General features: G+C 36.9%; 1 protein-coding gene across 1 annotated transcript in view; it reads right to left on the bottom strand.

Annotated features, from left to right (window-relative positions):
* LOC133519512 (neuromedin-K receptor-like) overlaps nt 1-26919 on the bottom strand; it is a 67401-nt gene that overhangs the window by 32244 nt on the left and 8238 nt on the right. The window contains exons 3-4 of the mRNA XM_061853518.1: nt 24376-24578; nt 18159-18307 (exon numbers count right to left, since the gene is read on the bottom strand). Of these exons, the coding sequence (XP_061709502.1) occupies nt 18159-18307; nt 24376-24578 (352 nt within the window). The remainder of the gene's footprint in view (nt 1-18158; nt 18308-24375; nt 24579-26919) is intronic.

Below are 26919 nucleotides of genomic sequence, written 5' to 3'. Positions count from 1 at the left end.
TTACTCCTGTTTACAAAAACGACGAGGATGCAATTTTATCAGTGAAGAGTTAGACCTATAGGTAACTATGTTTCACCATATTAAGCTATAAGTATAACGTTTCTAAGGGGGCCAGTACACCGAAAATTTCCTATTGCCCCATCCGGGTATCCTCCTGGGACGTCATTGGTCAGTAAAAGCCCCTAGCAGGCCGCTCAATTTACCCAAACCTACGCATAAACTACAGAAAACCCGGATTACTTTTTACATTGCTCACCCGACGTTGAAAATGTCTTAACTAAGTTCCCTTGCATTGAGAATTTATTTTTGTAGTATTATCGAGAAGCTAAAAAGGTCGCTTTTGAACATTTCGAAGTAGGTTATTTGCATATCTCGACTAGAAATGGTCTGTGGTTTGCATATTTCATTAGTATAATTTGAGAATGGTACAATGAACGATACAAGCATTTAAAAGCGCATATCTTATACCTTTAAACGAGCAATTATATATATATATATATATATATATATATATATATATATATATATTTCAGTGATCTCGGAAACGGCTCTAACGATTTCGCTGAAATTTGGTATATGGGGGTTTTTGGGGGTATACAATCGATTTAGATTAGTCTTATGTTTGGGAAAACGCGTATTTTCGAGTTTTCATGCGTTGTTATTTCGACGCAAAATATGGTCGCTAATTTCGTGTTACCGGCCACTGTCCGTCTGGTCCAGCGGGTTAAGACGCGGATGGCTAGAAACGAGTGTTACGGGTTCGAATCTCGCCTGGTGGCTAACTTTTGTTTTTTATTTTATATGTTCAAGTTTATATATATTTTTTTTATTTTTTATTGTTTTAGACAAGTTTAATTTAGTAAAAAATGTAGTTAAGATTATCACCTATACACCACCATATTACAATAAATAGTTATAACCGAGCAAAACTCGGTCGCTCAGGTACTTTATATTTATTAGTATAAGGACGCATATTAGGTAAAACCACTTTTTTCAATCAAATAAAATTTTCGCTGATTCTTCTGGTCGATAATCATTTCGGAAAGCAAAATAAAAACAATGGAATCATTTTGAATATAGAAAATTACCCGAACCTACTATATACATATTTTCTGTGATATTTCTGGTATACGCAGACTATGTGTGTTCAAAAGATTATTACCTTCTTTTTAAATATAGACGACATAAAAAAACGCTTAATTGAGATATTCCTTGAATATTGTACTACTTGTCCTAAGATTCCACTACAAACATAAATAAATAAACGTGTATATCAACTGAGTAGCAATAATTTTGCAAATTTAATGAGCTATATTAAAAAAATTCCTGGACTTAAAATAAAATAAGACTAGCTAGAGACTTATTTTAAGAATTAACAACATCTACTATTATCCCTAGGGCGTCCAAAAAATGTTAGACGTAGCTAATCAAAAGGTCCCGTATAAAGTATCGGAAGACATCTATATCTTTGTACAAGATCCATAATCTGGCTGACCGACATCATCATACAAAGTGTGTGTTAATACAAAGAAACCGTTCTGGTATAACCGTTTTTCCTCCACCTGCATCTACCTACGAGTACACCACTGTGCAGAGCAATAAGGGGTCATCCATTAATTACGTCACACGTTTAGGGAAGTCACAAACTTTGGGACGTCACCTTAACTTCACCTGTAACCGATTTTTTTTGTTTTTTTTTTTTACATTATTACACAAATTGATCAAGTTCCACAGTAAGCTTAATAAGGCTTGTGTTGTGGGTACTTAGACAACGATATACCTATACAAATACTTAAATACATAGAAAACACCCAAGACCCAGCAAATATCCGTACCTACTCATCACACAAATAAATGCCCTTACCAGGATTTGAGCCCGGGACCATCGGCTTCATAGGCAGGGACACTACCTACTAGGGCAGACAGGTCGTTAACAGGTTTTTTGTATTCGTGTACAGTTCAAAATTTGCCAAATATGTGACGTGAAACTAGGCGGGAGTGCATTGGCAAATGTGACCAGCTATGACAAGGAGGGGGAAGGGGTCAAAGAAATCATGAAATTCGTGTGACATAATATGATTCCTAATGGGTCTCGCAGACACCTGCGACAACGCCGCGCTCGATGTTACTGCCAAAAGCTTAAAGATAAATAACTAGTCGTTTGTAACGTTCTCCAATGCCATCTAGTTCACAGGTTTTGGCAATCAGCTGTTATAGCGGAAAATTTTCGCAAACTGCCTTTCACTTCTCTTCATCAGAGCGGCGTAAGCTTTTACTCACATAATTTTCATGCCATTGAAAAATTGAAATAAAAGACTATTACGAACTTTTGTCCATCGGACAATTTCGAGTAGCGTATCTCCCTATGGGATTTTTGCATATTACAACTTGCTAGATTGTTCAAGCACACGGGAAAATTTAAATAAAAAAATAATAATGGGGCGAATATATGAATTGCACGAACTCCACAGCGATAGTATGCTTTTCCGGGGTCCAGCATGTCAACGAAAAAATAGTACAATGTGCAACGAGGGGGGGTAAGTGAAATTTTGGAAACGAGGGTGGGAATTAAAGACTCAAGTTAGCAATATTATTACCCACGGAGTTACAATGTTTTTCATCATACATGCGAAGAAAAAACTAAATTTTAAGCGTAATTATTCTTAAATACGGTGACCATACGGTGACATACCAAACATTCGTCCTCCATATTGTCATTTGTTGACAGGTTAGACATCGAAGGTACAGTACGTGACGTGACGCGTTTGCGTTTAGTCTCATTTTGTATTGGATTTAGAAAGAGCGCGCCAAGCGGGACGTTTTGGAAACTCAACATCCTATACAAAATGAGACTTAACGCAAACGCGTTCGTCACGTTATGATGTCGATCAAATTTACACTAGGGGTACAGATCTATTCGGCATTCAGCCACGATTGAAAATTATGGAAAAATCTTTTAAACGGCTATTATGTAGGAATTTGTAGTAATATCTTGTCATACTAACCTACAAATACTAGATTTAAGTATTTGTATGTTACTAACACAATATGGACATTGTTCGAAATAAATTCTTATTGATTGATTGATTGATTAAATTAATCAAATTTAATATTTTTATACCAACACAAACATATTAAATTATCAACGGCAGTATTTTTAAAATAAAACTTATTTACGCTACTTGGTTGGCTTAGTTTGTATAAAGTAGTGTCAAAATTAAAAAAAAAGTTATAACTCCTTAGGGAGTTATAGCTTTTTTCACAATCCGTAACTCCCTCGGGAACAATATAGGCCTTTGTCCTTCAGTACACCTGCATGAAAAAAGATCTTTTTCAAGCAAGTGTGATGACAAAGTATATTTTCGCATGGACTTCAGAAGTAGTAGGTAACGCTTGAATATATTGAAATACTAAGTATAAACCAAATTTCTTATAACGTAAATGATCAAATCCTCTTAGAGAAACCATCCTTTTTTTATTCGTACACCCATTCGTTTTTATCGTCTTGCTATAATTGTATGAAGTAAGTATACTCAGTCTACTCTTAAATTCTGTCAGTAAGAAGATAAAACGTTCGCATTCACCACATTTATACGAGCAATTACATTTCAAAAGAAAATACGATAAATAAAACTTTTCAATATGTCACCCTTCTCTTTATACGCATTTATCAGATTTACAAAGGCATTTTATTATGTTTCGACGTTGTTATTAAACTTTATATTACTTACTACATTCTTTGTCAGCTAGGACAATATTGGTAGCCCTCCAATACACACACATACACACACACACCAATCGCATAGACATTTACGTACATACCCACAAACATGGCCTTACTGAAAATCAGCGTCGCGGAGTGTGCCATGCCGCTCATACCACGACATAAAGCTGAGTAAGGACCATTTAGCGCAACTCTTTATTTTGTGTAATTATTTTTAGCTAGTTTATAAGGTTATTTATTGTCCTAATAAATGGTTTTTCTTCTTCGCCTTCTTCAATACAAAATATTTCTCCCTCTAATAAATAAAAAATACTATATTTCATTTGTCTCGAAATAGTCGGTCAATGACAAACTAGCTTTCAAATACTTGTATTTTCAACTGATTTAATTTCTTACGATAAAAATGCATGCAGAAAAACTGGCCAAAAGCGAGTCAGACTCGTGCACGAAGCGTTCCGTACCATTGCGCAAAAACACGTTTGTTGTATGGGAACCCAGCTGCATTAAATATTTATTTTATTATTTATTGTTATAGCGGCAACAGAAAAACATGTGAAAATTTCAACTGTACATACAGCCTGGTGACAGACAGACAGACAGACGGACAGTGGAGTCTTAGTAATAAGGTCCCTTCGGGTACGGAACCCTAAAAACGGAATACCATATAATTAATTCATCTAGTTCCACTGTTGTTGTGTCTTGCTGTAATTGTAAATGTTTAGAAGGGATGTATATATGACTACATATTTCTGCGCATGACTATGACTATAACAAACTGAACGTTGTTGTAAGTATATAAGGTTTAAAGTGTAATATAATATAATATACTTATTTAAAGTAAAATCTAATTAACTAATGTGAAATTGTAAAGTTTTCAGCGTCAAGTTTTTCCCACTTTCTACATTTCAAAACCATTTAAATATTTATTTTAGGTATTAAATAGGTCAATTGTTATTGTTGATAACGTATATTTAATTATAGATGGCATCAGTGAGAAGGAGTATATTAACGAGGTTTGTAATCGATATGTACTTAAAGCCAGAGATACACTAGTATTCGATGTCGAGTCAACGAGGGACGTTGCCGGACTTCGCTCGACCTGTCTGGCAACATCGCGCGACACATCTCGCCAGTGTGTGTCATAAGTTATGTTATGTCGCCAGTATATCGGACATAAGTTGCTCGATGTCACTAAGGTGCCTAGCCAACGTGCCAATCTTTAACGCTCCGCAGCGTAGCGTAGTAATCTCTCTCTATCACTTTTCCATATTAGTGCGACAGTGTGTAATATGGCAAACCTGCATCATGCAGCCACCGAGCGCACTGGCCGGTGGTAAAATAAAAACTAAGCCATAGCCCGTCTTTTGTTTTTTCTAATTAATGTACTCTCGGAATTTTACTGCAAATAGCATAACTCTGATTTTATTTAATTAAATATTATTCGGTGTTTATGATATAATTTTATTAAAAGGTAATTCTTCATATGTGGGCTGCCTACTGCTAATGCAGCCCTTTCTTTATATTAGTTTATTTCACTGTATAATTTTTATTATTATAAAATTGATTTTACTATAAGGACCAAGTTTTCATTTAGCCCTCTAGTTTGCTGGCTACAATACAAGTGACAGTTTGCGTTCCCTTCGCTATGACGGACGCATAAACGATTGGCACGTTGGCTACGCAGCGTATGTCAAGCGAACGCTCGACTTTGCTTGACATGTCGCCGACACGCGTCGCGGGACATTTGTCCCCTAGTGTATCCCCAGCTTACGGAACATTCACAAAATTAATTAACGACATCACGCACGCGATCTATGTTTTGTTACGAATCGTTAAATTCATAAAGAAAATTGAGTGACGATAACGAAGTTATGAAGATTGCTTGATAATTTAGTTAATAGGCCGGCAGAGGTCATGTGGCAATGGCTATATATATACTCGTAGTACTAATAACAATATCTCACTTTTCTACTTCTGCAAAATCTTAAATGTGTAGATATTCATATTGTACCGTACGTAAAATTCAATATAAAGCCGAACCAATATTTGAGCGTCACGTCGTGTTGTCACGTTTTCAATATCTTTTTCACCGTGAACCACCTAGTATTTATATTTAGGGATCAAGATCGGGGTTGGGAGGCCTGGATGCTTAGCCAACGTGCCAATCGTTAACGCTCCGTTACGTAGCTATCACTCTTAAATAAATATAAATAAATAATAATTAAATAAATATTGGATATTCTTACACAAACCGACTAAGCCCCACAGTACTCGTAAGCTCAAGAAGGCTTGTGTTGAGGGTACTCAGACAACGATATACACAATATATAAATACATAGAAAACACCCATGACTCAGGAACAAATATCTGTGCTCATAGACCGGTCGCCAGAACTCTTCCATTATGAAAGGTGGAGGTAAGGAATTAAATCTCCATGTACCAAAAAATTACATCAAAAAACATTAAATAGGTGGCGCTACAATACCTGAAATACTTGAAAAAAATATCAAATCATAGACAGCGCACGTCACTCCGTTAATAACGCCTAGGTTCTTAGCTACTCTAGCGCTACTCTGGAGAGATTTGGAACTATTATTTATAGCTGATAGCTGGACACTTTTGCAACAGTTCTACCATAAGAGATTTAACTCCTTTTAATTTCACACTCCATATCTTCCATATTAGTGTGACAGTGACAGTTGCGTTTCGTTCGCTACGGAGCGTGAACGATGGGCACGTTGGCTACGCAACCTGAAGTGTGAACAAGTTTAGAAACGAAACGAGAAAGCCAAACCCCAATATTAGATGGACTTAGACAGAAAGAAAGATACTGATAGGTATATAATAATATAACTAATTACCTATATTAACCTGCAAGATTTACAAAAGTCTAACTTAACATTTGCATAATTATAGGTACAGTCACGTTCTTTAATTGTTGAACCATTTGGAGTTCAAGCTAATTTGGTTGTTTACGGTATTAAACACACCCGTATTAATGAACATTGCCAAGTAAATAATAAGCATTTAATTGCGAACATGACAAACACTTTCTGGATACCCATTTCGTTAAACCTAGTACTTATAGGTATTTGTACCTATATCGTAGACTTCTTCCACACATAATTAATATAAACAAAGCAGTGACCTATGATAAAAAAAGTTTTGCAGAAATCAAGGTACTTAAACTGTCCATATTTCCCATATTTATTAGAAATCTTTTTATATTCTACTACAAATGACTTTGTCAAAAGGAAACTTTGTAAATTTTTATCATAAACATTTTGGTACATTAATGGAAAAGAAAAAGCTGATGACCAAGTTGCGGGCTGCTAAACATTTTTTTCAACTTTCGAGATTGAGTGCTCCCGTAATCGCTTTTAATGACTTTAATTTAAACCGACTTCAAAAAAGGTAGAGGTTATCAATTTGATCGTTTTTTGGAAGCATGTAGGTATGCTACCACGAAAGTCCGTCATTGTCCGCCTTTATGTCGACCGTGAATGTTACAAATATGTAATAGTGTGATTATTCATAAATAGTTTCTGAGTTGATTAATTTCTTACATTTATTTTTAAGTTTTTCTGCGAGCCCTTACTGTAAGAACCCCTGACTTGACTGCAAGTGCCATTTTGACAGTGACAGTACTCGTAGTTTATTTACCTACATTAATTTCGTGTGAATGAAATCTACGGTATACTTACGTCGAGATATTTTTTATCTGAATACAGTTTATTAAAAAAGTCAGCCAGGCATAATGTAGCGTTCCGTACCTTCATACGGTATAATAAAGGCGTACAAGGAAAAAGGCTTATCTGAGTGGCACCTACGTCCTTTTAATATCGAGAAAAGTTTTTGAAAAAAAAAACACCTCTTAATCCTCTCCTATTTATCTCCCTCAGTTGCTTAAAGGTTATCTGGAAGAGATCCCTTAAAAGAATACATAAGTTTGCCTTTGTAAACATATTTTATTGTTTTGTTTTACTACCACTTACTCATTAATAGCTAAATCGATCATTTTCCAAACCATTTTCTTAGAAAGTATTTATTTTCTGAATCATTTTCTAGCCTAGCTCAAAAAAGTAGCAGCTCACGAAATACCACTTTTTTCTAAATTTCATTAAAATATATCATATTTTTGAAAAATAAAATCGCTGTGACATACGAACGGACTCACAGACCGACATGATGAAACTACATATAAGGAATGTTTCTAAATAATCAACAGCCCCCTTATTGATTACCTGATTTTGAGAGCGTCAACAGGCTCAAAAAAAAAAAATTGGCAAAAATATCATTTTTAGGGTTCCGTAGCCAAATGGCAAAAAACGGAACCCTTATAGATTCGTCATGTCCGTCTGTCTGTCCGTTTATGTCACAGCCACTTTTTTCCGAAACTATAAGAACTATACTGTTCAAACTTGGTAAGTAGATGTATTCTATGAATCGCATTAAGATTTTGACACAAAAATAGAAAAAATAAACAATACATTTTGGGGGTTCCCCATACTTAGAACTGAAACTCAAATATTTTTTCTTCATCAAACCCATACGTGTGGGGTATGAATAGTTTGCGCGAGAGACACTTCCAAAGTGGTAAAATGTGTCCCCCCCCCACCCCTCCTGTAACTTCTAAAATAAGAGAATGATAAACCTAAAAAAAATATATGATGTACATTACCATTCAAACTTCCACCGAAAATTGGTTTGAACGAGATCTAGTAAGTACGTAGTTTTTTGTTAATACGTCATAAAATTATTATTTTTTTTCATCAAACCCATACGTGTGGGGTATAATGTGTGGATAGGTCTTCTAATATCATTTTTTTCTAAACTGAATAGTTTGCGCGAGAGACACTTCCAAAGTGGTAAAATGTGTCCGTCCGTCCCCCCGTAACTTCTAAAATAAGAGAATGATAATCCTAAAAACTAGATCTTGTTCAACATTTTACCACTTTGGACACACATTTTACTACTTTGGAAGTGTCTCTCGCGCAAACTATTCAGTTTAGAAAAAAATGATATTAGGAACCTAAATATCATTTTTGAAGACCTATCCATAGATACCCCACACGTATGCGTTTGATGAAAAATTTTTTTTTTTAAATTTTATGACGTATTAAAAAAAAACTACTTACTAGATCTCGTTCAAACCAATTTTCGGTGGAAGTTTGCATCGTAATGTATATCATATATTTTTTTTAGATTTTTCATTCTGTTATCTTAGAAGTTACAGGGGAGGGGACACACATTTTTTTCACTTTGGAAGTGTCTCTCGCGCAAACTATTCAGTTAAGAAAAAAAAATTAGGAACCTAAATATTATTTTTGAATACCTATCCCCCACAGATACAGATACCCCACACGTATGGGTTTGATGAAAAAAAATTTTTTTTTTAATTTTATGACGTATTAAAAAAAAACTACTCACATTCCAGATCTAGAGCAGAGCCCAACTGGGGAAGTACCTTACAGAAAAAAGCAGCCAAATAACACTAGACCCTACTCATAGTGTTGTGTTCCTGCCGGTGAGTAAGGTTGCCAGAGCTCAACGAGGGGGGGCGGGTTTAGGGTCGGCAACGCGCATGTAAATCCTCTGGAGTTGCAGGCGTACATAGGCTACGGAGACTGCTTACCATCAGGCGGGCCGTATGCTTGTTTGCCACCGACGTAGTATAAAAAAAAAATGGGCGAGTCCAACTCGCAGTTGGCCGCTTTTGGTACAAGCTTTTGTCGCTGACTGTACTTTTCTTACCATGGACAACTAATACTCATTGATAAAATTCTTAAAACCCCAAACACAATTAAGTTGCCGTGTTTCATCACGGAGTTCCTATGGCCATCTCCTGTCTCCATCATCAGATCAGCTCGATAGTATTGCATTGTCACCCGACTTGCATATGTATGCAAATTTTTAGCTCAATCAGAAATTGGGAAGTCGATCAAATTTAACTTCCAAGATTTGACACTAACAAAATAACATACATACTAACAAGGCAAGTCAAATAAAAGCTTTTAAAACCGCTTACCGCCGACGTGAAATAAAAATGAATCTCAAAGTCGAAATTAGCCTCGGCTTGCGGGCGGGCAAGCCAGACCAGCGAAAAGTTAATTACTTTTTCCATATCTTGGTGTATTTATTAAACAATACTCTGTTTCAATTCCGTTTGAACATTCAGTTTGAATTCCGAAACATCCTTACATCAAAAAAAAAAATACACCCCAACAAATAGCAATCAAACCACGAACGAGCATGAACAAATAAAATTTCCAAATTATGTCTGTTAACCGAATTTTTAACCGACTTCAATTTCATAGAAGGATTCTGTATTCAGTTGTGGCTATTTTTTTTTTAAGACTATGGTCCCACGGTGAATTTTATCAGCCGCATTACAGAATTTACACATCTTATTCAGGAACATAAAAACATATTATTCCAACTAGGATTGTCTAGGTTTTGTGCCACAGATTGCAAAAGGCGCATACGGCCCTCTAGGAAATTTAATCTTAACAAAAACTTTAAGATGACTAAAGAAAATTTAGATTTCTTAATAAAACATTTTATATATATACTGGGTGTCCAGTAATTAATGGATAACCTTCTAACCACTGACAAGGCACCTTAAGCTTGTTCAGAAAATAGACTTATAGGTCTAGTAAAAGTTTCATGGTTTTCGCGATAGTCGAAGTTTTCTTTCTTTGTTCTTAAAGCACCATACTTTGCTTTTATCACCATCTAAGCATTTTTTTTTGTAAAAATGTAAATAGCATGTTTTCTAACATCTTAGAATCAGTATGAGGTAAACTATTTCTCGAAGTTGACCACATTGGTCTCCGTATATTTGATTGCCACAAAAAAATTCTAAACAATAGTTTACTTAATACTGATATTTATATCTTTACAAATAAAGATATGGCTTAGATGGTGATTAAGTAAAGAAAAGTATGGTGCGATTACTTCGTAGACCATGAAACTTTTAATAGACCTATTAATTCCATTTTCTGGACCAGCCTAAAGTGCTCTGTCAGTGGTTAGAAGGTTATTCCATTAATTCTTGGACACCCAGTATACGGCATCGAAGGAATTCAAATCCACAATAAAGAAACGTGTGTTTACATATTAAATCAATGGTTTACATTTACACAGTCCACGTGGGCTGCTACGTCAAGACACACCTAGACCGATATTCCACGCGTAAATGCTGTAATGTAATTGAGCCGTAAAGCTTTCGTCGGTCTATCTGTAGTATTAAATTTAATTTGTGGAACGAAATACGACGTAGTATAATCTAGAACTAGAGGCGTATTCAGGTTTTAATTAAAATGAAGTACTAGATTATACGGATGAGGCCTGTAAACACGAGAAAATTAACTTTAACATAGATTATATATACAGATGTTAATCACAATGAAAAAATCAACAAAGATCAATTTGATGATGATGATCGCATTGGACCGGCAATCAAAGATGTGGGTTCGAGTCCCACGTTCCAGACCAGAGTTGATTTTTTCCTTGTGATTGACATCTGTATTTACAATTTATAGATTGTAATGTGGTACAGTCAGCATATATTGAGTATGGTGTACTGAACTATTTGGCTAGTTTACACTTTTATTCAATAACTTTTTAAAAAATTATGAAGTCTTTTAGACTCCCTATTTTTCATACAAGCCTATTGTATAAAATTGAAAATGCCAGAAAGGGAATAAAACGAAGGACGGAGCGAGGCGCTGGCGCCTTACAAAACTTTAAGAATTAGGTGACACGTTTCATGAGAAAAGACTATGCAAATCTATTGTTTTAATATGAGAATAGAACAAGAGCATAATAACTACCGTTTTCGCGGTGTATTTACTTCACAATCAGCTAAAAAAATTTTCACAAAAATCTTCATTTTACGACGATCGGCTATTTTCGGCAACTTTCGGTGGTTTCACATCTACAAAGTTTAAGTACTTAGTCCAAATTATGTTCGTCATGTAGGTATGCTGTTATATCCGTGTTTTTTTACTCGAAGTAAAATTTAATATCAAAATTGAGTAGCTTAGCTTCATACTCAGGTAAATCCATGTGCCAGATTATACGATTTTGGTATTATGAAAAGGCAATAAGGTAGATATTTGCTGAGAGGGTCGAATGGATTTATCTGAGTTTGAAGTTAAGCGACACAATTGACCACATTTCAAAATTTTCAATATCCCTAAATCGACAACCATTTCGAGAGGGGCTCCTGTAGATTACAAAAAAATAAATTTTATATATTTTTTACGAATTATATTTATATATTTTTTTTGTATTCAAAATCTCTAAAAATAGTTAAAACGGAAATTGACGTCACCCAGCTCCTTCAGTTCTGCCACTACAAGCAAAAAAATGACTTCCGATTGGGTTGACATTGTCATTGCCATTGAAAACGGGATGAAAACCATCGTTTGACTTGAGTTTTGACGTTTGTGACACTTGTTAATTTGTGATTTTATTTTTAACGTTTGAGGTTATGTCACTCGCACTGTTGTCTATGCTCAAACGTAAATTAATTCAACGTTTTTTCCAGTGTATGAAACAGATCCGTGACGTCACGATTCTCACAAATGACGTTTGTTACATACACGCCCTTTTGTTTCAAATAACAATATAAATAGATTTTATGACCAAAATATAGGACTTATAATGTAAAAATAAAGTATGTTTGTCAAGTTGGTATGCAATTTAATCGGTGTTTTTAACTCGAAGTGAAATTAAAAATCAAAAGTGCTATCAACCTTAAGCGCCAATTACATCCACACTTCCCGATATCTGGTCCAAAATTAGTCCTGATTTCGGGCCTGATAATCGTTTTCCGTTTTACGGAATACCAGCACACCGTTAACAATATTTGAAATGTAAAAAAATACTTTACGTGCCAAAAATGTTCAATGTTAGATATTTTTACATATTAACAATTTTTTTGCATTTCAAAAATTGTAAACGATGTGCTGATATTTGGTGAAACAGAAAAACATCCTTGCTCGAGCCCGAAATCGGATCTGATATCAGACCTGATAAAGTGTTGATGTAATTGGCACTTCAGTCTATGCCCATACGAGAAGTGTGATAGTTTGTGGAAAATATTCCTTCCTTCCGATGTAATACCGCCTGTAATGGATGTTTGTGCAACTGTACATTAAAAATCAAAAGTGCTATCAACTTTAGTCTATGCCCATACGAGAAGTGTGACAGTTTGCAAATAAGTGGATGAAAAAATAGAATATCTCATTTTTCCAAATCATATCATTTATTGACAATTTGCAAACTAACCCCCTTATTCATAAAACTTATTCCCACTTTCTAACAAACACAAATGTCAATATTGCAGACAGGGATAAACGGCATTTTACCTTAAACAGACGTTTATGAATAACGCCATAAATATATAACTGTTACAAATAAGAAGTATCACACAACTGTTACAATAAAAATATTTTACCTATACCTACTATTTATACTATTAATAAAATAAATTAATTAAACATTTAAAAACATGACTGCACCACGGGGGCCCCACTTAAGGGGCCCACTGATTAACAGTCCGCCGGTCGGTATCGGCCTGTCAGTTAGAACAAAAAGTTGACAGTTCCGAACTACTGATAGGCCGATACCGTCCGGCGGACTGTTAGTCAGTTTAGTTACGCAATTTAATGATTGTTAACTAAAATATAAGTGTTCAGTCAGGTCAGGGTCATAAACAGCAAACGCAAAAGTTTATGCTTATTTGATACTGCGATTGAAGTTAATTTTACAAACAAACTATCGGCCCGATTCGAAGAATGAGATATGATAACGATAAGTTCTGGTTTAGATAAGTTCTCATTAAGATATCGTTTGTATGTCGTATAATTGACAGAAGCAGCTCGATTTGGGCAACCAATGTCACTTTGACGTTAGAAATATCGTAGGTAGAGCTTAATGGGATCACAGCGGAATCGAAATAAACGTCAATTTATGTGTCGTTTAATTATCGATCTTTTAAAGATCTTTCCAAGATCTTAAACGTGTCTTAATCATTTTTCAAATCGTGCTGTATGTGAGATTATAACAAGCTATAAAAGCTCCTTCGACCCTACATGGACCTCGACCTTCGGCCTTCGCATTTAGGCACCTGTAGGTACACTTATTCTATTTTTGGTGATCTCCAAAATATTTCTTCATCACTGACATGTTTTTAGATTCCCGTATTTAGTATTTTATAAAAACAATACCTATCGATTGTGACGTGTCTATCAGGCACCTATCTCGTAATTTTGCAGTTGAAAATAAACGCACGCAAGTTACACGTAAATATTAGATGGACTAAAGTATGCACCTACGCATCAAATCAAAACCGGGTCTTTGCTTCGCAGTTGAAGTAAAACAGTATAGGAGAGAATCTACATTTTTTACAAGAAATTAATTTGGTCTCTCCCTTTGAAGTTTGAGTTTTTCCTATGATATTTCCACTCCTTGCATATTGAAATGAAATGAAAATGAAATGAAATAGCCTTTATTTCAGACAAGTATTTTGTAAGTACATTTTGTTGTTAACATACATATATATATCTAATATCCATCTGTATGCCTTTTGTAGGCAAAGGCCTCCCCTAACTCTTTCCATTTATCCCTATCCCTTGCTATTGTAGTCCAGCAACCTCCTGCTGCACTCTTAATCTCATCTTCCCATCTTCTTGTTGGCCTGCCACGCTTCCTCTTTTTGTCTCTAGTAAACCAGTACATTATTGCTTTAGACCACTTTTCTCTCCCTCTAATTGTGTGACCTGCCCATTTCCATTTTAACTTCTTAATTGTTGTAGTAATATCTTTTGTTTTAGTACATTTCTTTATATCTATATTTCTAACTTTATCAGATAGTCGCTTACCCATCATACTTCTCTCATAGCGTTTTGACAAATTTCTAACTTTTTGTAGTGGGATTTGTTAAGTGCCCATGTTTGGCAACCATAAGTTAGAACAGGAAGTATACAGGTATCAAACAATTTCCTTTTTATGGTCATACTCATTTCCTTATTTTTCATAACTTCTTTCAGGTTCCAATATTGCTTCCACCCGTTTCCAATACGTCTGTCTAGTTCTTTCGTAGTCAAGTCGCGTGGGGATATAATTTGACCTAGGTATAAGTATTCGTTTACATATTCGATCCTGTGGTTATTGACGTAAATGGGTTCTTGTTTTCCATTGGTCATGGCTTTGGTCTTCAGAGTGTTCATACCCAACCCTATTTTTTGGCTTTCTGTGTCTAGGTCACATATCATTTTGTTCAGTTTGTCTTTGGATGGTGAGATTATTATCAGATCATCTGCAAATCTTAAATGAGAGAGGTTTTCGCCATTGATTGATAATCCGCATTCATCCCAATCTAATCTACGGAATACCTCTTCTAGGACAGCCGTGAAGAGTTTTGGTGACACTGGATCGCCTTGACGAACTCCTCTTCCTATTTTAATTTCTTCGCCCTCTCTGTCCAACTTAATTTTGGCCTTGCTGTTTTCATAGACGTTTTTTAGGATTCTGGTGTACTTGATTTCAACTCCTTGGTTTATTAGGGCTTGCCAGATTTTGTCATGTTTAAGTGAGTCGACGAAGGCTTTGCTATAATCCACAAAACAGCAGTAAAGGGTGATATTGAATTCCTTTGCTTTTTCAAAGAGTTGTTTAACTACATATATATGGTCCAGGGTTGAATATCCGCTCCTAAATCCTGCTTGTTCCCTCGGCTGACTTTCGTCTAGGGTCTTGGTCATTCTATTGAGGATAATTTTGGCGAAGATTTTGTATATATTTGACATCAGGCTAATGGGGCGGTAGTTGTTAATGTTGTTTTTGTCACCTTTTTTGTGTAGTAGTGTGATTGTCGAAGTAGTCCATTGATTGGGGATATTTTCACTATGTAGCACATCATTGAATATGTTGGTGAGAGGTGGTACAAGGATATCTATGTTAACAGTCAGAAATTCGTTGCTAATACCATCCGCTCCGGGGGCCTTATCTCTTCTTTGTGTTTTTATTGCTTTTTCCACTTCTGCAGGTAATATGTCTGGCACCACGCTTCCACCTGTTATGTCTGTGGGGTGGTTGCTTCATTTTACAACTTCTAAGAAGGACAGACTCCTTGCATATTACTAACACTTATTTGACGCATATCACTGAAAGTTTTCTCCTTCTCCATAATACTCAACCCGCAGCTTTAAATACTACCAAATCTACAATTTGCCGCTAAAAAAAAGTTCTTTTTGGGGTCACTAAAAGTTGCGATGAATTACAATATTTAACGTTGTCAAACTGCGCTTTGAGGGCCTAGTCAAGGTGGCAATCGTTTGCAGAAAATGTAACAAAACGCTATGATTTAGATATGTTTGCAAATCGATGGATGTTGTGTATCGGACTTGTCTGCGGTACTGTGAGAGGATGGAAGAAAGTTGATTGTGATCTAATTTTTTATAGTGAATTATGTGTTTTATAATATAACCTGAATTGTACAGTGCCTTTACCAGTACCAGTGTTTCAGATGTAATTCTGTATAAATTATGTTTGCAATAAATAAAATTAAAAAAATCTTAGTGCTTCGTTTCGTTGTCTACGAACGAGTGTCACCTTGGCTAGGCTCCACCATACTGGTGGTGTTATTTTAGATCTCTAGTCAGACTTAGCTATATAGTTATTTTATTTTACTTCGTTGCAAAATGCAAATCATAGATATTAGACATATTTTGACTTTAAATAAGTAGCTGTTATGTAGTTGTTGTAATGGACAAAACATTACATCAGTATCGGTGAATTAATATGCAATACCAATAATGGTTGATTTTATTAACCTTTTGTAAAGCATTGATGTACATATCAATGTTGTAAAGTGAGGTTACCACAACGGTATTAACACGTTGAGCTATTGAATATGCCCAATCGATGCATTGTTTTTTGGAATAATGTGAATCATTGTAATTTATGCGTATTTTGTAATGACGGTAATAAATGCAATAAGTTAAAATATTCACGAGGTATGTTAATAATGGTGACAGTCAATACAACCATGTAAATTTCCTATAACAGTTTTTTTTCAGCATGGTTAGTTTCACTACACTTAAATCAACCGGGATATAAACCGTGATTACCATCCATGTCTTTTACATTGGAAATGGAACAAGAAAGGAGTATTGCGTTTCTTGATGTGAGACTTAATGTTAAGGATTGTGAAATGTTGCGACACTTAGTCTATAGGAAACCGCCTCACACAGACCGCTATTTAAACGCGAGCTCACAACCTCATGCCAGACAGTTAAACACAGTTGTGGCATCACTGACCAATCGAGCACACGCTCTGTGTGACTCGCTACATCTAAAACAGGAGCTGAACCACGTTCAGAGAGTCCTGAGGATGAATGGTTACCGAGTTAACATTAACAAGCGGGACATAAAAACCAAGCGTCTCACTCAACGCGTTGAGAGACAGCCAGCATTTATGCCGTACGTCAGGGGGTTGACAGATAAGATCTCAAAGATCACCCCGCACAGGAAAATTGCACATGTTTTGCGGTCGCCTAAATACAATTTTCCTCTGGAAAAACCTAGTATGTACAAGGTTGAATGCAGCTGTGGCAGTTCGTACATTGGGCAGACCAAGCGCACTATTGCCTGTAGAATCAAAGAACACATCGCTGCGGTCAAGAGCAATGACGTTCGCAAGTCAACTATTGCTCAGCATCTCCTTGAGTCGGATACAAATCACTGGATCGAGTTGCATAGTCCGAAGGTCATTTCGACAGAACGCCACTATATACCAAGATTGGTAAGGGAAGCCATTGAAATTAATAAATACAAAAATGTCAATAGTGAAGATGGGTTTAAATTGTCAAATGTGTGGAATCCTGTGATTTGTTTGTGTAAAAAACACGCGTAGTGACACTGTCAGTGTAGTCTGCGTAGATAGACTAACAAGTGTGCACGCGACCAATGGTAATGTTGAAAGCGAACGCAACCGACACGCACGAATGAGGGTAGACCGAGCGCGGTCTACACTACACAACTTTGACACCCACCCGCTATCTCCAGTTACCCGTGAACAAGATGCATGTAACTGCGTCTAAATATCGGGAGTTCAATAAAAACAATATACAAGGTAATTACGGTTTATATCCCGGTCGATTTAAGCGTAGTGAAATTTCCTGTAGTTTCAAAAACTGTAGTAGGTATATGTAACATTATCTTTGAAAATTTATTTTATTCACTTTTTCTAAAAATGTGTACGAGATATGCGGTGTCAGATAACTGCAATATTTAGTAATGAGTCACAGCCTCACAGCACATAAAGCATGTAATCACGACGACGACTAGGCCGGGGTCGTAAAACTTATCATTCACGCATTCGTGGTCATGGCAAGACTGATAAAGACAGTGATTAGTTTACCTCAGTGGTGTGATGATGGCGCGATGCCGATCAATGGCAATCGCTGTGAGCGTGAACACGCTGACGTTGACGTTCAGTGCCTGCACGAACGGGCAGAACGGGCACATGAAGTGTGGTAGCAGCCATCGCTGCAACAGCGCAGCTTGGAACTGGAGACAAAATAAATAATTAGAAATCATTATTAACAAAGTTTACGAAGAGAAAATAAATTATTCTTCAAATAAATAGTGAATTGAACGTATTCTGTGTTGTATAAACGTGATCTAGTTAGAAGTCTGAATGTGGACTATGATAGCAGAGGCTCCGAAAGAGGGTAGATCGCTATGGTGTGTGTGTAGCATGGAAGTTACTTTTTGAAGATGACATGTGGAACTGTGCCGAAATATCAGGAACTCGCTAAAATAAACCCTTCGGGAACAGAAAGTTGAATTCCTAAAATGTTGAATTCCCAAAATGTTAATTCCCAGAAAGTTGAACATTAAAATGTTGAATTTGCATAAAGTTGAATACCCCGTTTTCACTAGTATTTATAAGGGAACAATATAAATATATGTTTTTTATATACTACGTCGGTGGCAAACAAGCATACGGCGCGCCTGATGGTAAGCGAGCTATGGCAACCTTACTCACCGGCAGGAACACGTCAGTATGAGTAGGGTCTAGTGTTATTTGCCTGCGGTTTTCTGTAAGGTGGAGGTACTTCCCTAGTTGGGCTCTGCTCTAGATTTGGAATGACATCCGCTGTGCTGTGCCCTACCACACAAAGCGAGATGACATTCACAATGGTTATACCTCTCTTGAACTTCATGACTTAGAATAGAATAGAATAGAATTATATTTACCTGATTCGTAAGATATTATACGGCGGAGTGAAACCTTAACGAATTACCTCACGAAATTCAGATGTCAACTGGCCACCAAGATCATGCGAATGAACGCTGTGCGGTTTCTTTCTTAGGGATTTTGTAAAATCTCGGGTTTATCCAAATAAACCAGAAACAATTCCTGAGGTCAAAGCCGAGACCCAACGCATTATCAGTGAGATTGCCAAATCTTTGTCAAAAAGTCATCGAAAATTTCATGAAAAGAGTAATAGCCTGTCATCAGAGCTGTGGAGCCCATATGCCAGATACATAATCGGAACAGGTCTTCCTAATAATGCAATATAAATTTCACAACTTACTCAAACAATACGTGTTTTTATTCCTAAACGAAATAGTTCACTATAATGTGATATAAATATCACAACATACTCAAAAAAAATAATGTTTTTATTTTTAAACAAAATAGTGCACTCTTATTGAGTGTTTGATACGTAGACGGCTTCTTCTTGATGCTAATGGTAAGTACCATTAGTGTTTAGTGTTTTAAGCTTTTTTGTTCTTTACTTCCACCAAGTATAGTATTTAACTTATTCATGTGGACATCTTTAATTGGCTTTCTGTATTATACTTTTAAGTTTAGCATTTTTTGTTTGTGTTGCTGTTGATGCCCCAAATAAACGAAAAAATAATTAAAAGAAACTCAAAGCTTCATATTTTGTAGACCTTCAATCTTTCAATAGAGTCTTTAAACTTTTAGAAGTTTTAAACACCTTATATATTTGCATTGACTTCATGATCAGCTTTGCTCATCTATTAAACAAAGTGTCCGGAATGGGAGGAATGCGATTATCTTGCTCCGGAAATAATGACAGCAGCTTACAGTGGATTGTTTGAAAAACAGAAATGTTTATGTTCCTACTTTACATCCAACGACCCGCACTAAAAACCCACATCTATAAACTTATAATTAGCATATCTCTTTGTCTCTTAGGGACGTAGTACACGGCGACTTTTTGCAGCAATAGCGATGCAGTCGCAAAAAGGCCGCGATGCTGTCATTGGTCACACAAATAAACACAATTCGGCATCGCTACTATCACGCTACGTATCGCTACAGTCGCGATACAGACGCGATTCAGCATCAATACAGCCGCGATAACTGTATCGCGCCTGTATTGTGCCTGGAAAGCCGTGGCAACACTGATTCTCGCTTTAGCAATAGGTATTATTAATAGACTAGCGACCCGCCCCGGCTTCTCACTTCTCCCGGGTTACGCAAAAGTCACAAAACCTTAACAAATTATACACCTAAACGATCCTCAATTTTTTTTGAGTTTATCACGAACATACAGACATACAGACAGATAGGCGTGGCGGGGGACTTTGTTTTATAAGGTGTATTTTTTTAATACCACGTCGGTGGCAAGCAAGCATACTGCTCACCTGATGGTGAGCCGTCACCGTAGTCTATGGACGCCTGCAACTCCAGAGGTGTTACATGTGCGTTGCCGACCCTTTAAAAACCTGTACACTCCTTTTTGAAAATTATATGTAGGTATAATATAATAAGTTTGTGTAGTTTATTATTATTATATTTTATACCCTGCTAAAGGCAGCCTTATTGTTTCAGCGTTATTACTACTAGAGCGTTGACAAAGACGATGTTACATATTTCCTTGTCTCAAACATGCAATGAAATATTGCCGTTGAATTCCTTATAATACTCGTAGGCTTCAAAGTAGCCTCGTTTCGGGCGCAGTAGCTCGAGAGGACTGTAACAGGACTATCCAAAATTGAAGGTCTCTATGAAGGAAGGATTTAGGCCTGCAAGGCAACCATCTTTTGTATCAATACACAACGTCATTCATTTTGATTTTTTATTAATAACCTCCAACGCAAAAAGAGAGGTATAATTTTCTAATGCTGGACTGGTTAATAGACTAACATATCCACGGTATAAGCCATTATAGACGTGTTTAATCTCATATATATAAACAGAGACGATATTAAATATTATGACGACAACAGAAAATTAAAAATAAATCATTGTATAATTCGATTTCACAGTCTACCGTGCCCCCGCTAAGACGAGCCGAACGAAGCGAACGGGTACGGACTTTTTCTCGAAGCATTTCGTTGTTTTTTGAACCCTCATAACTTGGGTTTGGATTATACCAGATAAAATTATCGGGATATAATATTAATAGTGGACTTATTAAACATATAAAGTTTCACTCGCATAACTTGTACACTTAAGATTATATTGATATCTAAAAAAACGATTTCGTCACGATGATCATCAAAATTTTTAGGGTACTTCCTGAAGTCCTAACAAGCTTAAATTTACAAGTAAACTATTAGTATTCATACATAAAGAAAAATCCTAACAGGGCCTCATTTTATGATGAAATTTGCCTTGTGAAGCAGGACAATAACCTCTAAAACTCAGAGGAAGCCCTGTTGCGAAAAATAGCAAAGCTCCAAAAAAACCCAGCCCTTCTAATTCACGCGGAGTTTCTGGAACCAGCCAACCGTCGTTTAAGATATAGGAATGCTTTCTACAGTATTTCCAAAGATCTTCTCAACAGTTGCTTCAATCTGAAGCGTGAGAAGACACATTCGTGGAACTCATTGATGGCGGGAAAGTTGGGCTCTGGGATCGATCCAGGTACCATTATTAAAAGGTCTGATCTCCCAAGACGGCACTGTTATAACTTGAACAGACTCCGCACTGGCCATGACCGCTGTGCTCAATACAAACTGCGGTGTGGATGGGTGGAATCCCCGGCCTGCACTTGTGAAGAGGCTGCCCAAACAATCCAGCACATTATCGAGTATTGTCCCATAACGAGCTATGCCAATGGACCTCCTGAAGACCTGATCATCTATATTTAAGTATAGCTGTCTGTATTTTGTTTAAAAAATATATATGCCATACGATTAAATAAACTTATTTTATCAAAGAAATTGGCAGTGACATCGTCCGCGTCAGCCCTGCAATAAAGCTGCAACAACAACGCTGTCGCAGTCGCCATCCGAATTAAACTGTATCCACATCAGAAAAACACACAGTTTTCTTACACGTATTTTATTATAATGCATTTCTACGGGCGTCCGATAGCTAGTGCCATTGCATCGAGCGGACGCACCTACGCGGGTGCCAATTGTACGTTAAATCCGTCGCACGCGTCCACAGTCCGTACCAGTTAGCGTTGAACTGTTTTTGTTAACTTCCCACCCGCTCCGTGCAGCCGCGCCAGCTAGCTGACGCCCTAAGTATTTTCTAATGACTGGATTATCTTCATGTTATTACTGAATTAATGATAATATTCATTTTCAAGTAACTATGGGCTCATACAACTTGTTAGTAGACTTACGTTCCTAATGTTAGTGCCTACTTAACTATATGCCTATTTAAATACAGTTACAGTATATATACACTGCTTAATGAAAACAAGTGATTTAGGTATTTTAGGTACCTACTTAAGTGTCTAAGGTCTCTGACGTGGCTACTAAGCCAGAAAGTGTTCCATTGTGCTATGCGGCGTTTTGCCGGAGGCATTCCCTTACGCCACATTTACACGTGCCCGAAATCTCAACCGCCCAAATCCAATAAGGAAAAGCGGGTTAAAATTGTATCCCAGAAAATTGGCCATACCTTTCAAGGCGAAGGACAAGTCAAATTCAATAAACTTCCCTCCTCCTTTAACTACTTCGCTCATTTATTCGTGCGTCATTCGAAGTTTCAAAATTTGATCTCAATTTATAAAATCTACCCTTGTTTCTTTATATTGTTTCACCAGGTATTCTATCCCTAAACAAACCGTTACAAATATAATAACCGGCCAAGAGCATGTCGGGCCACGCTCAGTGTAGGGTTCCGTAGTTACTCTTCCGTCACAATAAGCTAAGCTGGAGCCTAAAGTATAGTAAATTGTTAACCAAGGGGTGAAACGGTACCTTTCACCCGAGTTAAACAAATAGACAAATTTGCATAATCAGTACCTAATTAAAGTAAGTCTTTTTACTATGAAGGGAAAACTTTTTGCGATAACTCAAAAACAGCTAAACTGATCATATCCGCTATAGTTTTCATTTAATGTCTTTCTTAAGCTCTACTTCCACAATTTTTTTCATATTTTTTGGACCTATGGTTCAAAAGTTAGAGGGGGGGGGACACAATTTTTTTTCCTTTCGGATCGATTATCTCCGAATATATTCACTTTATCAAAAAATGTTTCTTGAAAACCCCTATTAGTTTTGAAAGACCTTTCCAACGATACCCCACACTCTAGGGTTGAAGCGAAAAAAAAAATTTCACCCCCACTTTACGTGTAGGGGAGGTACCCTAAAAAAAATTAAATGTTTAGATTTTATTGTACGACTTTGTCGGCTTTATTGATTTACATATCCATGCCAAATTGCAGCTTTCTAGCACTAACGACCACGGAGCAAAGCCTCGGACAGACAGACAGACAGACGGACATGGCGAAACTATAAGGGTTCCTAGTTGACTACGGAACCCTAAAAATGGTCGAAACCTCAGTACTAGACCGCGGGCGAGTCGATCAAAACTTTGTCAGGTGGTAGTTTAGATGCTATTGTGAATAAAAAATATCGTTAGCCGGTTGTATCGCGGTTGAGAGACCGCCAGCTAGCCACATGAACAAGTAAAAAATTTTTTTATCAGTCATCGCCTGCCATTTGATACTTTGCCAGATGGTAGTTAGTAAAAGAGAATCGTATTGCAGTAATTGCGTTGCACAAATGTGGGCACCCGCCAAACATGATTTTCAAGTGGCACTAAGAATGGCGCTAGTTCTGTGGTGTCACATCATGTAGAGAAGCCCTTAGACTGCACAATTGGCTCGAATTCGTGTGCGTGACACCGCTGTACTGGCCCCATTCTTATTGTCCGTAAGGCCCGTGCTTAGATATATATGTCAATGCCGACGACATATAAAATTTCTAAAATCGTCCGGAAAAGTGTGGAATAAATACATTACACACATTTCCTAGGAAATGTATACATTTCCTAAATATCAATCAGAAGTACTAAAAAAATGAAGAGGAAACAATTTAATGTATTAAATTTAAAACTTCTGGCAACAATTCGTTTTCGTGAAGGTCGGGTTGCGGTTCTAACCTAACCTAACCTACATAATATCAATCTTCGTGCATGCCGACAAGGTTCACGATAACGCGCCGCACACGACACGCGTAGCGTTGAAAGAGTTGATCTGAATGATATTTATTGAATTCCTTAATTTTATTTTTGAATAATAACAACAATAATTTGAGATTTCTAGCAGCTTTCATATTGAGGCTACTCTGATTATCTTCCGTACCATATTTAGAGTAAATTCAATCATGCACAAAATTTACTGACGCACCTGAAACGGTACAGCAAAGAGTCCAATAACGATGTCAGCAAGCGCCAAGTTCGCTATGTAGCAGTTCGTGACACTCTGCATCCGTCTCGAGGTGGCGACCACCCACATCACTAGGAAGTTTCCTACGACGGCGAGCACCGATATCGAGCCGTACAGGAACGACAGGAGCACGATCATGCCCGTCGGAACATCGTACAACGTTTCTGAAACGATAAAGATAAAGTTAAAATCATTTTTCGAGTTAGGGACACTTCATTAATTTAATCGAATCGCTAAACAATTGAATCGATTCGCTTAATATACTAGTACATAATAAAGAATTACAGAGCAATATATCTAGCCATGGACTATACTGTCAGTCAAGTGCGGGCCAAAATTTCAGGCACGCGGCGCTCAATGATTTGATCCGCAGAGCTTTCGGCACAGTCAATATACCGGCAACCCTCGAACCAGTTGGCTTGTCAGCGGCGGACGGGAAAAGACCCGATGGATGCTCGCTTGTACCTTGGTTTTTGGGGCGGCCCTTGGCATGGGATGTGACCTGCGTGGCGATACATTGGCTCCGTCCCACGTCCAGGGCTCGTCCCGAAAACCGGGGACGGCTGCAGAAGACGCCCAACTTAACGAGTGCCGCAAATATGCATTTTAAAAAACAATTACATATTTGCGGCACTTGCAGTTGAAACCTTTGGGCCGTGGTCATCGGACACCAAACAAGTCGTTAAAGAAATTTCTCACAAACTTGTGTGGGTGTCCGGCGACCTTCGTGCGGGGGAATACTTCGCTCAGCGGCTAAGTCTGGCAATTCAACGGGGAAATGCAGCAAGCGTTCTGGGGACGATGCCCCAGGCAACTCTAATGTAATTCAATTTAATGTACCTAATTTTGACGTGTAATTAATAAATAAATCTTAATTACGTTGTGGTTAAAAATATATCTAGCCTCTTTTCATGTACGGCTGCGCAGCGTCTTCATAGGGGTATTAAAATGCGCTTATGAACGACGTCAAACGTCTACCACCGTTTTAACCCTATAGCTCTGACCAGAGAAGATTGGTATCTGCGCTTCACTGAGTTTCTCGGTTGGCCTTTTTCAAAACAGTATACATCTTATAATTAACATTATACTAATTGTATTCACGACATACAATAGGTACTCGTACTATATAGAAACTACATGCACCGGATTATTTGTACAGGACGTTATCACTCTAGGTAGTATCACTACCAATCATCCATCATTACCATCATTCATGACAGTAAAACTGCATCTCTATCAATGGTATATACGTACTTTTTATCAGAATTGGCAACAGATTTTTTTATTTTGATGACACTATTTTCATTAAATTTTCTCACAAATTTCGTTATGTAAAAAAAATCCGCGGGTTTTAAAAAATTCCAAAAGGTAGACTTAAATCGACCGGGATATAAACCGTGATTACCTTTTATATTGTTTTGTTAATGCCAAAAGGTGAACAGTTTTATATGAAATTAATGTAATCGGAGCCATTACAGATTTTATTAACAAGGTAATATATGACTTTCATATTTTGCTCTCTGCTCCCGACATCTGCGGCGTAGAATTCGTTAAGCTTCGCCCACCCTCTTTCCCTTAGTATTACTAGTCGCACTATTTTCCCACTTGGGTGTACCTCTTTCGGTAATGAATTTCGGGATTAAAAGCGTCCTATATCCTTTTCCAGGTAACCTATGTGAGTGTCAAAATTTCATTGACTTCAGTTTTCTTAGCTGTCGCCAACGGGATGGAGGAACAATTATCCAAACAAACATACATTCACATTTTTAATTTTATAGTATTTTTTTTTTGTAATTATACAGTACGCAATATATTTTCTGTGCATGAAACAAATGTTACATACTGTTTTATATGGGCAGTACCTACCTACTTCATAGTTAACAGGGTATTATTAATCTGCCTTTTCTCAGAAGTTTTATTGTTCAAATTTTACTTGTCAACCAACTTTTCGCAGATGATTTACTTTGGCAAATTTTCATTATGATATTGATAACGTTTCACTTTGTTGAATATTGTGACAAGGGTTGAATTTGTAGAATTATTGTTAAGTTATACACCATTTAAATACCTACATTTTACCCACCAAATAATTTAATTGGCTTAATATTTATTAATACAATCTTATCTGAACTTAATGATAATCAAAGAAACGCATTTCATTCATTCATGCATTTAATACATTATCGTCTAATCATTGGACAGCTTGGAGGATTTAACAACTGGAGACACCTTGTCAAATGTATGGCTATTTGTATGTAACGTGCAAATCAGATGACCGCCAGTCCAAACAATACCCATTGGCCGAGGTTTTCGACAAAGGGGTAAGCCCTTAAAACGACGGTGCAACCACGAGCGAAGTGAGGAGGAGAATGTTAGGTAAACTGCTACCAAATATTGCGACAAAATTTAAGATAAGTACATAAACCACTGACATAAATGTACTACGTACTAGACACGCTATCGGGAACAAATTGTGTCTTCCATTTTCGGCGTTTGACGTCTGTC

Source organism: Cydia pomonella, chromosome 7 (genome assembly GCF_033807575.1).
Source record: "Cydia pomonella isolate Wapato2018A chromosome 7, ilCydPomo1, whole genome shotgun sequence".
NCBI lineage: Eukaryota > Metazoa > Arthropoda > Insecta > Lepidoptera > Tortricidae > Cydia > Cydia pomonella.
Note: the sequence above shows the minus strand (reverse complement) of the source record. Positions and strands in the feature narration are given on the sequence as shown.